Genomic DNA, 17,027 nt, shown 5'->3' with positions numbered 1-17,027 from the left:
TCTGTGCAGTGAACGAAACTAAAGCAGCCAGTCGTTTCACAGACGCACTCAGCACTGAGGAAACAGCCTTCTTTGTTTTTTGGCAGAAGCCTGTGCTATCAGAATTTAGGAGACAGAGACAGGAGGGTTAGGAGTTTAAGGCCAGCCTTGGTTCTGTAGCCAGTTCAAGGCTATATCCTGGGACGTGTGGGACCCGGTAGCAAACAGCAACATCAAAGGGCTGATGAGGTGGCTTAGTGGGAGAAGGCGCTTGCTACAGAAGCCTGATTATCTGGTGCCCTCCTCTGCTGTGTTCTGCCTTGTTCTCTTGGGACAAGGCCTTTTGCTAAACCCGGAGTTCGTCTTTCTTTGCCGAGGCTGGTGGCCTGCAAACTTAGGAGACCCTCCTTTCTCACCCGTACCCCAAGTGTCAGCTCTAGAGTTACAGGTGTGCTTGGTCACACCTGATGTTCTACATGGATGCTCACAACCTGAATCTGTTGGCTTATTATTGTTGTTGTTGTTGTTGTTGTTATTATTATTATTATTATTATTATTATTATTATTATTGGTATTTTATTGGGTTTATCTACCTCCCTTCCAGCCCTCCAACAACTAGGTAAGAGAGAAAGAAGGTTATAGGGGAAAGGAGGTGTAGATCTCTATTGGTTCCTTGGGGCAAGTCCTATCAGAATATGCAGCAGTCCAGCAAACCAGCACAGGGAAGTAAAGCAACTGGCTTGCTGTTACATTAAGGAAAGGGCCGATGTAAGCCCTGGCAGCCCAGCTCCAGAGCCTGTCTTCAACCACTGCTCCACATTGTCTCCCATTCCTGCAAATAGCAAGGCATCTGCAGGCCTGGCTCCTGTGGAGACAACAAACAGGAGAACCAGGCCTGTCATGATATTCCAAGGAAGGGCAGAAACGTGGGTTGTGAGACCGAGAGGGGCTCAGTGGGGTCAGTTGATGCTGGAAATCATGGCGGCAGGGCGGGGAAGTAGGATGAGGTCCAAGTAAAGTGCTCTATGTAGAGACGCTGCCATATAAGTGGAGACATAGCAGAGTCTGAGCAAAAAACTGGAAAAGCCACTTTCTTCTGAGGAGAGCAAGGCCATTAAGCAGCTTCAGAAAATGGGCAAGTCCCTTTCCCAGGCTTAATTAGACACATTATTATAAAGTCTTCTCTAATGGTCAAGCCTTAGCCGAAATGAAAGTTTCTTTTTTAAACTGCTAATATGGTTTAGCAATAATATGTTTTCTTTCTTTTTTCTTTTCACTCTTTCTCTGGAGATTGAGCTCAGGGTCTCATGCATGATAGGCAAGGATTCTATCACTGAGCTGCAACCCTGGCCCTCTTTCAGCCCTCTTTCTATTTTCTCTTCAATTTTGAAGCAAAATCTCTCTGGGCTGGTTACCCTTTGTTTGCTTGCTTGCTTGCTTGCTTGCTTGGGTTTGGGTATTGCTTTTATTTTATCTGTTTTAGGGCACTTTCTTGATTGATGATTGCCATGGAAGAGCCTATCCCACTTGGGTCATGCCACTCTGGGCAGGAGGGTCCTGGGGAAAGCAGGTTGAGCAAGCTATGGGGAAGAAGGCAGTAAAACAGCACCCCTCCATGGCCTCTGCATCAGCTTCTGCCTCCAGGCTTCTGCTGCTTCTTCTGAGTTCCCGCCCTGGCCTTCCTGAGTGATCGGCTGTAACTGAAAGCCAAAGAAACCCTTTCCTCCCCAGGTTGCTTCTGGCCAGGGTGTTTATCACAGCAGTAGAAACCCACCTAAGCTAGTGTCAAAGCTTTTGGATATGCTCCCTTCCTAAGTAGTCCTTGAGATCCTTAATGTCATCCACTGTTCTACTGAGGTCTTCACTCTTATTAGCCTTTGACCATTGCAATTGTTTTTCTGCATATAGTGACTTTCACCTACAAGAAAAAAAAAACCCTCTAAGTTTACACTATGTTAAGATGACCATCTCTCTGAAATGGTCAGTATTTAGTCTTAAAGAGAACAGTGGTATAGCATGGAAGAACTATGCATTTGGGGGCTGGAGAGATGGTTCAGTGGTTAAGAGTATTTGTTGCTCTTGCAGAGGAGCCTGGTTCAGTTCCCAGGATCCTCTCGAACATCACACACTACAGTTCAAGGGGATCCTATACCCTCTTCTGCTCTTTATGGACACCAGGCATGCATGTGATGCACAGACATACATGCAAGCAAAATACGCATACAGGTAAAATAAAAGTAATCTTTTTTAATAGAAGAAAAAGAACCATATATTTAGACTTTGCTTCCAGCTCCTAACAAAGAGCTCATAGAGCCCTTGTAATTTCCTGAGTTTAGACAATGGCTGTGGGGGCACCTTTTGTTTGTTCATGTTCTAAGTTGCCCAGGCTGGCCTTGAATGCTGTCTGCTGCTCCTCCAGCCCCAGTCTCCCAAGTAGCTGGAATTGCAGGCCCGTGTCACAAAGCCTAGCGGATGTGTTTCCTATTATTTGTGTGCATTAGTTCTATTCATTCACTCATGAAAACTCAGAATTCCTTAAATTTATAGTGATTTTTTTAAAAGTGATTCTTTATATCCTAAAAGAAACTCAATAAATATGAAATTGCATTTGACACAGGACAGAATTTTGAGTTATAATTTATACATGCCTATAAGACAATCTAAGATCAGTTCTTCAATTTTATTATTTGAAATGTTCACTTCATAGGATGGTTTTTAAAAATCACATCTTACTCAAGGTCACTGTTCCTCAGCCTTGGGGTGGTATATGGGAACCAACCAGAGAACTTTAAAAGCTGCTGACAGCCAACTCAATTTGACTTCCTGGCCATGAGGTCTTCTTCTTCTTCTTCTTCTTCTTCTTCTTCTTCTTCTTTTTCTTTCTTTCTTTCTTTCTTTCTTTCTTTCTTTCTTTCTTTCTTTCTTTCTTTTTCCTCTTCTTTTTCTCCCCCTCCTCCTCCTTCTTGCTGTTGTCACATAAGGCCATTTCGTATAAGTATGTAATTTATTCTGAGCATCCTCCCTTCTACCTGGCTACCCTCTGCCCCCCCCCCCCCGTTTAGTCTCCTTTGTTCCCTAAACAGTTTCACTTCTACTTTCATAAGATGTTTTAAAGCTCCCAATATAACTATAATGTACTGCCAGAGCTGAGGACCACTAGGCCTGATGCACTGCGGAATCCTTTACATGCCACTGGCCTCTTAGTTACTTACCCTCCCCCCCAGGGCAAGAATTGTTGCTTTTAGTCACTGGGTTTATGTTTGATTTGGGAATTTTGAAAATGTCTGAATTATACATTTTCACTAATCTATGGATGGAACTAAATTTCATAATATCCTTAAATAAAATTTCTTTCTTTCTTTCTTTGTTTTCAATAAAGTCTCTCTCACAATATAGCCTTGGCTGTCCTGAAACTCTGTAGGTAGACCAGGCTGATCTCAAACTCCCAGAGATCTGTCTGTCTCTGTCTTCTGAGTCCCAAAATTAAAGTTATGTGTTACCATGCCAGGGTCTAAAAATAAAAAAAAAACAAATTAAGCAAGCCTATAGGACTAAGAAATGTTTGTGATTATGAAAGATCTAACATGGAAACAAGTTTCATATTAAAGCAAATAAATAGACCATGAGGCAGAAGAATATTCAATGAATACTTCTTCAGACACCTTAGAGGGGTAAGCTTCCAGGCTCTTAAAGAAAAAAGATATATCTATGGGCATACTATCCTGAATGTGCCTGATCTCATCTGGCCTTTGAAGCTAAGCAGGGTTGGCCTTGGTTAGCAGTTGGATGGGAGACGGAGGATTAATACAAACCCAGTGCCAAAAGCATGCTTATTTTGATTGAATTTGTTCCTAAATATCAAAAATAAAAACGAGTCCACCTGCTTGACGCTCTATAATAGTTCCTTCACCACTCTTCCAGTATCAAATCTTAGGGTCTTCTTCCATGTACCACAAACCTCAAGCTGACTAAAGAATTTATATTTGTCATCTTAGCATCCGTTAGGCTCACGTGATGATGAAAATTAAATGTAGTTAGTCACAGAGTGTAACAGGCCCATGTGTCCCCAACTTGGAAAGAGCATGTGGACGTGATGAAGCATGGAGTACTTTTGTATTTTTGGATTCACTTGAACCTGTTCTTTTGTCATTCGGTAGCCCAGTCCTGCTTCTTCCCTTGGGGCACCCAGGCACTGAGGAGTGCAGATGCTAGACTTGAAGGAACGGATGATTAGCTAGGTGGGAGGGTTAGCAGGATCTGGTTTGGCAGTAAATGCCTGGAGGGGAGAAAGCCTTCTCTGACACAGCTCTTCCAGTAATAGCTTTCTCTATTGGGGGTAGGGGTGAGAGCTGGGGGAGGGGGAATAAGGGCTATACAGTCCTTGGAGAAGTAGGTAGAGGTTTGGGGGTGAGTGTACATTGTCTAAGGCCGAGGTGCTGGGAATACTTCATTTGTACGGAGAGGAATTCCAGGTGCTAGCTGAACAGGTCCTTATGAAGAAACCTGAAACCTGGTCACCTGGCTACGTGACTACCTCAAGGATAGTGGAGGTGGGGGTTGCAAGACTACGTGCACCCAGACATGTAGGTCCAGGACAGGGAGAAAAAGATCCTTACCCTCTGTGGGTCTCAAGATGAGCTTTTCAGGATCTGGACGTGTCTGGATCTCACTCTTGCAACAGGGTTTAGGCGCCCCACGTTCTTCCTTACTGAAATTAGGAACACATCCTCCTATCACTGGTTGCCTCATACAAGGACCATTACTTCTGCCTTATATAGGACGTCGGATTTTTCCAAACACTTAGAAAGGCTCTACACTCTATCAGTTCATCAATAACAACATTAACCAGGTGGACTGGTGCAAACCTGTCATTTCAGCGGCAGAGGATTGTGGATTCACAGTTATCCTGAACTACATAATGACACTATCCTATCTAAAAATGTAAAAAAAAAATTTTTTTAAGGAGGGGAGGAGTGAATAGATGGCTTGGTGGCTAAGAGTACTTGCTTCAGAAAGGCCTGAGTGCAGGCACCTGCAGAGACTGAAAGAGGGTAGCATATCCCCTGAAGCGGGAGTTAGAGGTAACTGGGCAGCTCACAACTCACGTGCACAAACCCATGCTGACACACACACTCATCCACATAATTTTTTTAAACAAAATGAAAAATGGAAAGCAGAAGCACCAGATCAGAAGTATGCTTGAAATTTTCTCATTTAAGCAAACTATAGAAAATGACTGATAATTAAAGAATTTCCATCATTGTCACAAAGATCTATTTGTTAAATTTCCTTTTTTTTTTTTTTGTTTTTTTGCAATTATCTGCCCTTGCAAGTGCCCCCTCATACTATTCTGTGTAAAAGTTGGTAATTAAAAGTTATATACTTTTCCTGTAGCTAGACTGAGCACCATCATCACATGATCTAAATAGTACAAATTATATGTGTTTTTTGAAATACAAGAAGCATTCAACAGCTTATATAAACTTGGAATATTAATAATTTCAACCTAACAGTTGTAAAAAATAAAAACAGTACAAAAAAACCTGTACTAACATTGATTGACTTTTACTCATCTTCTACCCTCTCCTTTTGCCAACCCCACCGGCCACAGTCCCTGAGGCCTAAACATTTCAGCGTATTTCCTAAGAGCAGAGATAGTCTCTCATAATCACAGCAGGCAGGGATTCCATGCCAGACACTAGGGCCATTGTTTCGTGCTGGGTCATTCTGTTTAAATGAAAAAGGCTTACTTTAGTATTTTGTAACTAAATCTTCTCTAGGATGAAGTTGTGTGGAAACAGTTTGATTCCTTCAAGGCTTGTTTTTCAGCTTTAGGAGGCTAGCTCTGATAAGAACAGCCTACAGGAGGCGAGCGAGATGGAGGCGAGCGAGATGGCTCAATGGTTAGGGTTCTTCCAGGAGTCAAAAGATTGAAGTCCTTCCTGTATGATACCTAAGAACTTTCCACCTGATGCCTTCAGAGTCTGTTTCCCTGGCTTGGTGACACACACGGATCTGCATGGGGTTGCAGATGTTAATGCCTTCTGCAGATTTCCAGAGTTCAATCCTGAGGTAGTTTGCCTTCTCTAGTGTCTTCCTTTCAAGCTCTAGCCACACTGATCTCTCCAAAGCCTTGCTTATTGTCTTTTAAAAATTATTATACAAAGATCTTGATCTAAAAACTGAAACTGTGAGAGGGGATAAGAAAGGAGGGTCTCCAAAGTTTGCAGGCCACCAGCCTAGGCAAAGAAAGACAAACTCCGGGTTTAGCAAAAGGCCTTGTCCCAAGAGAACGAGGCAGAACACAGCAGAGGAGGGCACCAGATAATCAGGCTTCTGTAGCAAGCGCCTTCTCCCACTGAGCCACCTCATCAGCCCTTTGATGTTGCTGTTTGCTACCGGGTCCCACACGTCCCAGGATATAGCCTTGAACTGGCTACAGAACCAAGGCTGGCCTTAAACTCCTAACCCTCCTGTCTCTGTCTCCTAAATTCTGATAGCACAGGCTTCTGCCAAAAAACAAAGAAGGCTGTTTCCTCAGTGCTGAGCGCGTCTGTGAAACGACTGGCTGCTTTAGTTTCGTTCACTGCACAGATCCTAAATAATAAAGATCCTCTGGCTTTCTAACCCGGTGAGCTGCCTAGGTACTTCCAATCTCACTCATGTGGAAGAAAACCCAAGTTTTGTGTCGCAGAAGGCCCTGACTTCAGCACAGCCACCACGGGTGGGGGTTTCAGGATGCAACCCCTTCCAGCCACCACCCACCCCTGCGGCTGTCAACCAATGCAAGATCCTATCTTGATAATAGTAGTTTTGAGAAAAGCAGAGAGGGCCACTCTCCTTAGCTAGGGTAGGGTGAATTTCCTTGTCCCCTCTGTGCAGATGTGAAAGTGAAACTCACAAGGACCTTATCACAGACAGCGGGTGGAAGAACAGGATTTCAGGCCTGGCGTCTGAGGATTTCTTTCCTGGCTTTTCAAAGCCCATCTCTGAGCATGCCTTGGAGCGTAGACTTCAAAAGTCTGCTGGTATGAGTCACCGGCTCAATCACAGGTTTCAAGACCAGTCACTGTTGAGCTATACTTCAGCTGGGTCACCTAAGTCTTCAATAGTTTCAGCCTTCTTCCCCGGAAACTAGCAGGCTTGGGCTAGGCAACATAATGGCTATGAGGCTGATTGTCATTTTTGTGAGTTGCAATGGGTGGCCAACTCATTTTCCATTCTGGAAGCTATAACTGAATTCAACTTGCAAAGTTAAAAAAAAAAAAATAAAAGGCATGTCTGTGGTTTCTTTGGTGCTGGAGCAGAAAGGACCACCTGTTTAATTTTAAAACAACAATAACCAAACAAAATAAGAAATGCAGGATTGTAATTCAGGCCTGCGTTTTTGATAAAGCAGGGTTCCCATCATTCTGTTTGTTTGGTTGGTTGGTTTTGGAGTTTTGGAGACACGGTTTCTCTGTGTAGCCTTGGATGCCTTGGACTCTTCTTTATAGACTAAGCTGGCTTTGAACTCAAAGTGATCCACCAACCTCTGCTGGGATTACAGGCATGCGCCACCACATCTGGCTGGTCATCGTTCTTTATTGTTGTCTGTCCCTCAGTTGAACAATCATTAAAAGGAAATATTAATTTTCCTTTGCAGTCCCTATTTCCTTTAACTTATGACGTATCAACAATCACCTTATTTCAGAATTAGGATATTGTCCAGATCATATTGATTGATGGAATACTAAAAATCACAAGATTCCAAGACCGTACGCTGACCTACTCAACAAGAATGTTCAGGTGAGGAACCTAGGACTGTTAATTTTAACAAGCTATCAGATGATTCTTATGCTCAGCCAACTTTGCAATTAGCTGATGGAGGTAAAGATGGGATCATGGATGAGCCAGCTTTGTAAGGAATTCCCTGATGCAAGGTACTTAGGAACTAAAGAGAATTTTGTTTTGGTTCGTGGTTCTGGAGATTCAAGTCTATGAATGGATGGCCGTGACACCCGCACATGTCAGAGAAAGGGTAGTCACATCATCACTCAGGATGCAAAGAGTCTGAGAGATTTTAGACTCATTATTCCCTTCAAAGGCATGCCCTCAATAACCTAAGGAACTTCCATTACTTTCCACAGGGATGCTTAAAAATCCACAGGGACTTCCCAGTAAGTAGCATCACCCCGGGGACCCACCTTTTGTGTATGGACCTTAGAGGGGTATGCATCCAAACAGCAGGAGGTTTGTTTTCCTTTGAAAAATACTGAGGGCCAGCAGCAAGCAGGCCTGGAGGGGGCGGGTCGGTGCTGGCCTTAGAACCGCCCTCTAGGCCTGAGGAAGGGAGTGGGAGGTCACAGCCTGAAGGTGCACAGAGCTACAGCCACGCCTGCCAGCATTGCAAGCTCGGAGCTTCAAGCTGCTAGTCGTGAGCACCAGCACTGAGAGGTAGCACCCAGAGCTGCCATGGCCTACAGCCAGCAGGAAGGGAAGGATCGGGTCATCTTTGTGACCAAAGAAGACCAAGAAAGCCCCAGCAATGCTGAGCTGGTGGTTGACGACCCCAGTGATTCCAATGGGGAGTACGGACTGATACTGCCGAACGGAGACATCAACTGGAATTGCTCTTGCTTTGGAGGAATGGCCGGCGGCCCCTGTGGAGAGCACTTCAGGTCGGCCTTTTCCTGCTTCCACTACAGCAGCGACGATGACGAAGAAGCCAAGGGATCCGACTGTGCTGAGCAGCTCCAGGCCATGCAGGAGTGCGTGCTGAAATACTCCGACATCTATCCCCAAGACGAGAACAAAGAAAAAGGCAAGAAAAAACATAAAGGTAAGGGCGAGAACAAGAATGAGGGCATGGGCAACCAGGAGGCCCAGGACGAGGAAGAGGAGGAGGAAGAGGAGGAGGAAGAGGAGGAGGAAGAGGAGGAGGAGGAAGAGGAGGAGGAGGAAAATGAGGAGGAGGAAGATGAAGAAGAAGATGATGAGGAAGAGGAGGATGAGGAGGAGGATGAGGAGGAGGATGAGGAAGAAGAGGAGGAGGAGGAGGAAGAGGAGGAGGAGGAAGAAGAGGAGGAGGAAGAGGAGGAGGAGGAAGAGGAGGAGGAGGAGGAAGAGGAGGAGGAGGATGCGTACAATGGTGACTACTATGAGGAAGGGGAGGAAGATGATTATGCCTATGAAGATGAGGATGAGTACTATGAAGACAACTACTATGAGGACTACTATCACTACCTCATTAATGTGGGCAACTTCTACGATGAAGGAAATTACTATTACTATTACTACTACTGCTACGAGGATGACGATGAGGAGGAGGAGGAGTGGGAGGACGACTACTATGAGGAGGAAGAAGATGAAGACGAAGACGAAGACATCTACTATGACTTTGACTATGAAGAGGAGGGTGAGGAAGACGAGGAGAGGGAAATCTACTATGAAGCTGACTACTACAACACTGATTACTTCGAGGAGGAGGAAGAACAGGAGGAAGAACAGGAGTCAGCAAATTCGATGGAGGAAGCCGTTGCCACTGAGGCCTCTGCAGACGAAAAGCAGGACTCTAGCGCCTGAAGGCCATGAGCCCCAGCTGCTGCCCATTGGCTTAGCCATCGGACTTTCTGCACAATGTACGCCTTTCTTTCGCCCTCTATGAAAGCATCTTTTCCTCTCCTCTTCCACGCACTGTAATATAGACAAGAACTTGTTTTGATGATCGGAGTCTTGGCGGCTTGCCTTACATCCTGAAGAAAAGAGGTGTGTGTGTGTGCCTGCATTCTGCATAAACCTACCCACAGCACTAAGCCACTGCTGAACTGTCCTCTCTGGGTGCCCTGGATTTTGCCACTTTGAAATACTGTGAAGTTTCTCAACAGTCCGAAGCCGGTACACTGGAAAGTCTCTTGTGAGTAAGCTGATTTATGCTGCCCCCTTCTATCCCTTTTGGTAGATTTGTGTATCTCTTTGGGAAATTAAGTAGAAGCCAAAACACACCTTCCTTTAAGAATCCTGGAGTGAGGCCATTCCTACAGGAAGAGGCCAGCGATCAGACACTGCTGGGTTTCATTTCTAACATGCTAGGTGTTGGTGTTTGCAGTGTATCCAGGTTAGAAGGTGGAATTTCAATCCTGTGACCCTCAGGCCCTTCCTAAGTGAAAAGACAGGCTTGATTGGGGGTTTTGCTGTTTGTTGATTCACTGTTTCAAAAGGCCTGGTTTGGGGCTCTGGTTCACTCGATACAGTGATACAGTCGGTTGTAACATTCTTATGAAGTGGGGCGGGGGCGGGGGGGGGGGGGGGCTCAAACTGTTGCCGGAGAAGTAGCTAGCCAAAAGAGGATGTGAGCTAAATGAAGTACTTGATTCTTTAAAAAAAAAAATGAAATGAGTTCTAAGATTGTGTGTGTGAGAGAGAGCCTAGGTGTGAGAGAGATAAAGAACATGTGGGCTCATGTGTAGCCCAGCGTTCATGTGGAGGTCAGAAAGCAGCCTTGGGTGTGACCATCTGCTTCCCACCTTGCTTGAGACAGGGTGTCTGTTGTTTTTCTGTTGCATATGTCAGGCTAGCCGGCCCTCAGGCTTCTGGGAGGTTTTTTTTTTTTTCAGCCTCCCATCACCCTTTGGGAATATTGGAGTTCCAGGTGTTCCTGTTACCTGTCTTGCTATTCTGTGGGTTCTGTAGATTCAAACGCAGGTCCTCATGCTTCCCTGCAAGCACTTTAACCCAGTGCGCCATCTCCCGGCCTTTTTTTTCCCCCCCTATTTGAAACAAAGTCTTGCTGAATGGTCCGGGATAACCTTCATCTTCCCATTTCAGTCTTCCCAAGTGCTGGGATTTCAAATTTTGCTGCCACACTCTGCCATTCGATGTAGTTTGGGCACCTAAGAAAATCATTTAGGCTTCTCAACTAGCTCAGCAGCTGAACGGCACTTGCCAGGGAACAACCTGACCTCAATCCCTGGACCCCAGATAGGAAGAAGAGAACTTCTGACCTCTACACACACACACATAGACACAGTGGCACACCCAGACTCAACAGAGCATGCACGCCTACAGGCACGCACGCACGCAGCACGCAGCATGCACTTAACGCATGCACGCACATATGCACACACACTGAATTAATAAATTTACTCATATCTGTAATATAGAGAAACTGGACTAGCTTGCTCTAGAAGAGACAAATAGAACTAGGAAAAGTAACTAAACTACTAAGGTTGTTTCTCCAGTCCAAGTACTAAACCAGGCCTAACCCTGCTTAGCTTCCAAGTTCAGACAAGACTGGACATGTTCAGGGTAGCATGGCCTATACCTAAAGTTGATTTTCAATTGTATTTGAATATTAGCCATAAGCCCCTGGGAATATTTTGAAAGTGGCCATCATCCAGTCACCAGCACAGGTTCGTGAAGCAGAATTTCTGGCGAATACATGCTGTTATGTTTTAAAATCTCCCCCAGGTGACTTCAGTGACTAGCCTCTGCTTCAGAGGATGACGCCAAGCATCATCAAGCAGAATGATTTTGATTAGTCTTTCTCCAAGTGTTTGCTTCTCTATGCCCTAGGAAGCACTTACCTTTCTTATGGGACATAGAGCTTCTATTTATGGAGGACCTACTATTATGAGTTCAAGGTCCTTACCAACAGTAAATCATCTGCTATGACTCAGGAGAAAATTCTGAGTAAAGAAAAAAATTTCAAATCACCGCCTCCCACACACAATCCCCCCTCCCCTCCCCCACTGCCCTACCCCCGACCTGCCACTGACAACACTGTCAGTGTTGGGATCGTGAGGACCCATAAACATGAATGAGAATACAAATAGGCAGGGGTGGTCACTGAATTCCAGGACATTTTTCACCAGCTCTGATGTTAAGACCCTGAATTTCCTAAGAAAAGTCATATGGTTTTGGGGACACTGGGCTGACTGAACAGCAGCTGTGAGGACCTGTGCTGATCCTGGCTTTCCTTTTTTGAATGGGCTAACCTATCATTTTATATTTTCATTCTTAAATCATCCACAGGCCCTTGGAGTATCACCCCATCTGAAAAAACTACAAAAGGAAATGACTGGAAATGGCATCTGATCTTCAGGCTCGGGATGAAGATTTAATGGCTGGATTTCCTGTTCGTTTGGTGGTTCCCCAGGTGACTCAATTTGTCCCACCACCCCACATTTCCACATGGCACATGGTCTTTTCCTGGGTGGTGGTTTTTCCTCCACTCAATGACAACATTGTAAGGTAGGTAAAATGTGTCTTCTCACCTCCACAAGAGCTTTATTTGTTTCTCTCAGCAAGGTCCTCTTTCCTTCTTTCCCCAGACACCCCATGGTTTCTCTCCTCCTGCCTTGTGCCCTCATAAAACAAATTAGAACCCCGAGATCTCAGAAAAGACCTTTTGGAGTCTATTCACAGACCCCCGAGTTTAAAACTTCCAGTCAGACTCCTACTTTCATCTATCAAGCCAGAGAAAATGTGCTTTCAGAGCAAGGCCCCTGGAATCAGGCAAGAAGCTGTTGACTAAGACCTGTATTCAGGCAGGCCTGTGCATCTGACCTTTGTTTGCCTTTGGAATTCCAGCCCTTCCCCCTAGGGTGTTCACATTAGATGGCTCTTAGATCTGCTAAGACTGGAAGAGTCCTGGAGGGGCTATCCAACAGATAAAGTCCCAAGAGCTGCCTTCCCGTAAAGCTGGAGATTTTGTTGATAGGCAAGTAGGCAGGAGAACTGAGCTCAGGAAGTAGCATGAGGAGCTAGGGTATCCAGCAGCTGGCGCTCCTGCTGCTGCCCTTCTCCTTGGCCATGAGAAGTGGCAAGCCTCCTCCTGGTCATGCTCTTTGGTTTTAAAGCATGGCGAACAGATGTTAGGAAACACAAAGCATGTTGGGAACGTGGAGTGTTTGTACACCTGGAGGATAGACACGGTCACAAGAGCATTCCTGTCGTACCCCTCAAGTTAATTTCTGCAAGTCTGACAAAACTTCTGAGGTTTGTATATGTTAGTGTCTGTGTAACTCTAGACAACACTATTTCTCCCATGTTAACCTCCATGCTCTCCAGTCCTCCCAGAGACAGCTCTCGCCTTCCTATTTTCCTGTAAGTCCAAAAATTTTTTGTCCATATATTTTTTTCTCACCTAGACCTCTCTCCACTGGGGCTGTGGGTAAAACAGAGTAATTCCAAAATATTCTCCTTTCCTTTTTTTGTAGATTTAAAGAATTGGTTTTTTTTTTAATGTGTGTGTGTGTGTGTGTGTGTGTGTGTGTGTGTGTGTGTGTGTGTGTACCATATGTAATGAGGAATATTGGTATCCATGGCATCCTGGAGATGGTGTAAGATCTCTTGGAGCTAGAGTTACAGGCTGCCTGTCATGAGTACTGGGAATCAAACATGGGTTCTTTCAAGAAAGAAAGAAAAATGGGAAGCTTGAAAGAAAAAATAAATGAACCATAGTCAGCTCTCTTCACTCATGTAAGAATGGCTTGTTTGAGGAGTAAATCCCACCCCAATCCCAACTTGACAGCTTCATTTGGCCCTTCTCACGGAGAGGACCTCATGCTCTTATGTCCATCCTCATCACTACAGATGTGGTTCCTACAGGTAGCCTGGTAGAAATTGGTGCTGTTAGTAATGAACATTCAGGACCTCACACATTCAAAGGTACCTTCATATGGGATTCATAGGTGAAACTCCTAAACTATGTCCTAAATGATTATTTTCTTTTTCTTTCTTTCTTTTTTAAACAGGAAAAACCCACTCAAGCCATGAGCTCAACTTTCAATCCTATGTGGAAAGCTTCAAAACAGGAAATGCATACCCCTGATCAAGAAAAGACTCAACAGTTTGTAGAACTGAGTTCCTTTGGATCCATCTTCCTTCTCTGGGACAGAAAATAACTAAAATGATTTATTTGGCAGCCAAACATTTTCTTTCACCATAGAGTTCTTAGAGGAATGTATTTTTCTCATGAGACAAGAAAATTTCATTTTCTTACACATGTTCTATTTTATGACCTAATATTTCCCATACTCCATCAAACAAAAGGATCTTAGGGGGATAAAAACTAAATAACAGTCTTAGTGGTAAATAGGAGCTCTATTGCCTTAAGGAAACAACTTTGGGCAAAATCAGCTCTCAGCCAGTATGGCCATCTGAAAATGGAGTGGATTTATTTTTTCCAGAGTATTCTTTTTTAATTTGCATAAAGCAAATTACTTTTTATATTAGCTGATTTAACCATTGGTCCCCTGTTAAAATTAAAATTCTATTTGACAACTTTGGTCACTCCCATAGCTGGAAAGGTACTTATAAATGAGCAATTTTTTTTAAGGTTTAGACTATCTAATGTAATAGTATACCATTCAGAGGGTTTGACAAAATGAGCAGTGAAAAGCAAGTCTTCACTGACAAAGGACTGTTACCCCCAGTATACAACAAGTTATTAAAACTCAACAATAAGAAAATGAACAATCAGACTTAAAATGAACAAAACTCATGAGCAGACACTTTAGTAAATCAGATCCCCTAACTCATAGTTTTTTGGCCTGGGCAACTACCATGATGAAGTTGTCATTTCCTGAGATGGGAATACTCCATGGGCAATTGTATATTATGTTAGCTTATCCAAAGCAGAACTACATTTCTTAATCTCCTTTCCTCTAGATCTGTCTGCTGGTGTATGGGCTGATGACCTCTTGAGTATGCTAGAATTCTAGGGTAAAGGAGGTCAGGATGAAAACTGATGAAATCTGGAAGGCAGAATTGGAGCATCAGCCATTACACCTTAAAGGTTTATGTCAGGTGTCAGGCATCACTGCAGCGCACGCGCACACACACACACACACACACACACACACACACACACACACATCATTGATGACCTGGTACCTCACCCTGTTAGCAGGCTCCAGTGATGATATGGGGCAGGGGTAGGTAACAGCTGCAACCTCAGCTCCCACTGGATCTCTTCCCTCCGCTTTCCTGAATCCAGGGCCAGTTTTCTATACAGCTCAATGAGAAGGGAATTAGAGCTTTCTATAGGTTAGCTCTATCATCAAGGTTCAAGGCAAGACTGTCCTCACTGGTTCTAGTTAAATCTTGTATATTCCTAGTGGTCTTTGATTTCTTTTGTTTTATTTCCCACCCCCACCCCCACCCCCACCCCCACCCCCACCCCCACCCCCACTTTTCTTTCAGCTTGCTTGCATTGCTAACCCACCATGGAATCAGGTTCACTCTCTGAGACAGAAGCAACAGCCCTCCATAGATTCCAGTAGCTTCTCTTAGTGATTTCTTGATGGATAATGACTTTGCTTTCATCCTCTGACTCTTTTCTTCTGCACTTCCCTAGCCTGATTCCTATAAATAAAAAATGCTATGCCACAGCCTACACAGTGATTCCAATTATTTGTTGAAGCGCCTCCGATACCAAAGGAGCTAGTTGTGGTCAGAAGTTCCGTTTCAGTGTGTGAAATTTAGACTTCTTATTCAGCATCACAGTAACGATTTTGAAAGCTTGATGCTATGAGTAGAATACGGTCCAGACTAGAAATGCGAATTGACAAGCCATTACTATACAGGTAAAATCAAGACATGACATCATCAACCTACAAATAGAACATTTTGATGGGCAGATCTGGGCCCAGGGTTTCTGCACAAACTATGACACCAACCAAGGACAATATGTTCAGTAAACATTAAACCCCTACCCTGATCTAGCCAGGGGATAGGTCATTCTCCACAGTTGAGTGGAGAGTGGGGTATGACTTTCACATGAACTCTGGTGCCCCATATTTGACCACATCCCCTGGATGGGGAGGCCTGGTGGCACTCAGAGGAAGGATAGCAGGATACCAAGAAGAGACTTGATACCCTATGAACATATACAGGGGGAGGTAATCCCCCTCAGGAACAGTCATAGGGGAGGGGAATAAGGGGAAAATGGGAGGGAAGGAGGAATGGGAGGATACAAGGGATGAGATAACAATTGAGATGTAATATGAATGAATTAATAAATAAATTTTTAAAAAAGACATGACATGATCAATGTTATCAGTGTATAGGTGGTCTTAAAGCCATGAAATGAGATGAGGCTGCCAAGGCATTAAGGGATAAGCAGAAGGAAATCAATAAAAATATCAGACAAGGATTGATCTAATATTAAAAATATATGTCAGATATGGTGTCTCACATTTGTAGTCCCAGCATTTGGAGGTCGAGGCTAGAGAATTGCCCAATTCAAGGCCAAAGTAGGTTACATTGTGAGTTCCAGGCCAGCCTGAGCTACAGTGTGACTCTCTGCCTCAGAGAACCCTCCCCTCCCAAAAAAAAAAAAAAAAAGAAAGAAAGAAAGAAAGAAAAAGGGACAGGGAAAGTACAGTTATATATGAAAGTACAGACCAATAATCAAAACACTCTGGATTCTGAGACAGAAGACTCACAAACTCCAGGCCAGCCTTGGCTACCCGGAGATATTCTGTCTCAAGAAAGAAAAACAAAACAAAACAAAACAAAACCAGTTACACATGGTAGTAAGTCATCAATTAAAAAGTGGCTGAATAAACTGGGCGTGATGGCGCACACCTTTAATCCCAGCACTCGGGAGGCAGAGGCTGGTGGATTGCTGTGAGTTCGAGGCCAGTCTGGTCTACAAAGTGAGTCCTGGACAGCCAAGGCTACACAGAGAAAGCCTGTCTCCCAAAACAACAAAGCAAAACAAAACAAAACAAAAAGGCTGAATAATGGAGGGGGTAAGGGCTTACAGGCCTCCACCTCTGAGGAGCTATGGACAGTTGATGACTGCTGTGGAAGGGAAAAGCAGTTTTCTTCAAGGGTATGGCCCCTGATAGGTTGATCATGCCTCAGTGGAAGGCCCCATAATCATGTATATATGAGCAGGTCAAATGGATACAGTAGGATATTACAAAAAAAAGGCATGAAATTGAAAGGAGGTGAGGAGATGGGCATGATTTAGGAGTTATGGGGTGACAAGGGTGATTGATATGACAGCCTTGGCTGTCCTGAAGCTCTCTTTGTAGACCAGGCTGGCCTCGAACTCA

At 44.3% G+C, this 17,027-nt stretch overlaps 1 protein-coding gene across 1 annotated transcript; it reads left to right on the top strand.

Moving 5' to 3' along the window:
- The first annotated feature begins 8,411 nt into the window (after positions 1-8,411).
- On the top strand, positions 8,412-15,346 carry LOC311601229 (uncharacterized protein). The gene is made up of 3 exons (XM_084788619.1): positions 8,412-9,874; positions 11,992-12,210; positions 13,716-15,346. Exon 1 carries the CDS (start codon positions 8,434-8,436, stop codon positions 9,541-9,543), a length of 1,110 nt encoding a protein of 369 aa, XP_084644745.1. The 5' UTR covers positions 8,412-8,433; the 3' UTR covers positions 9,544-9,874; positions 11,992-12,210; positions 13,716-15,346.
- Positions 15,347-17,027: the final 1,681 nt, after the last annotated feature.

This window comes from Acomys minous (genome assembly GCF_964271855.1).
Source record: "Acomys minous genome assembly, chromosome: 7".
Classification (NCBI taxonomy): domain Eukaryota; kingdom Metazoa; phylum Chordata; class Mammalia; order Rodentia; family Muridae; genus Acomys; species Acomys minous.
This window is presented reverse-complemented; position numbering and strand designations above follow the sequence as displayed.

Excerpts from the sequence above, each read along its gene's own strand:
- LOC311601229 (XM_084788619.1), top strand. The coding sequence starts at position 8,434 with ATGGCCTACAGCCAGCAGGAAGGGAAGGATCGGGTCATCTTTGTGACC.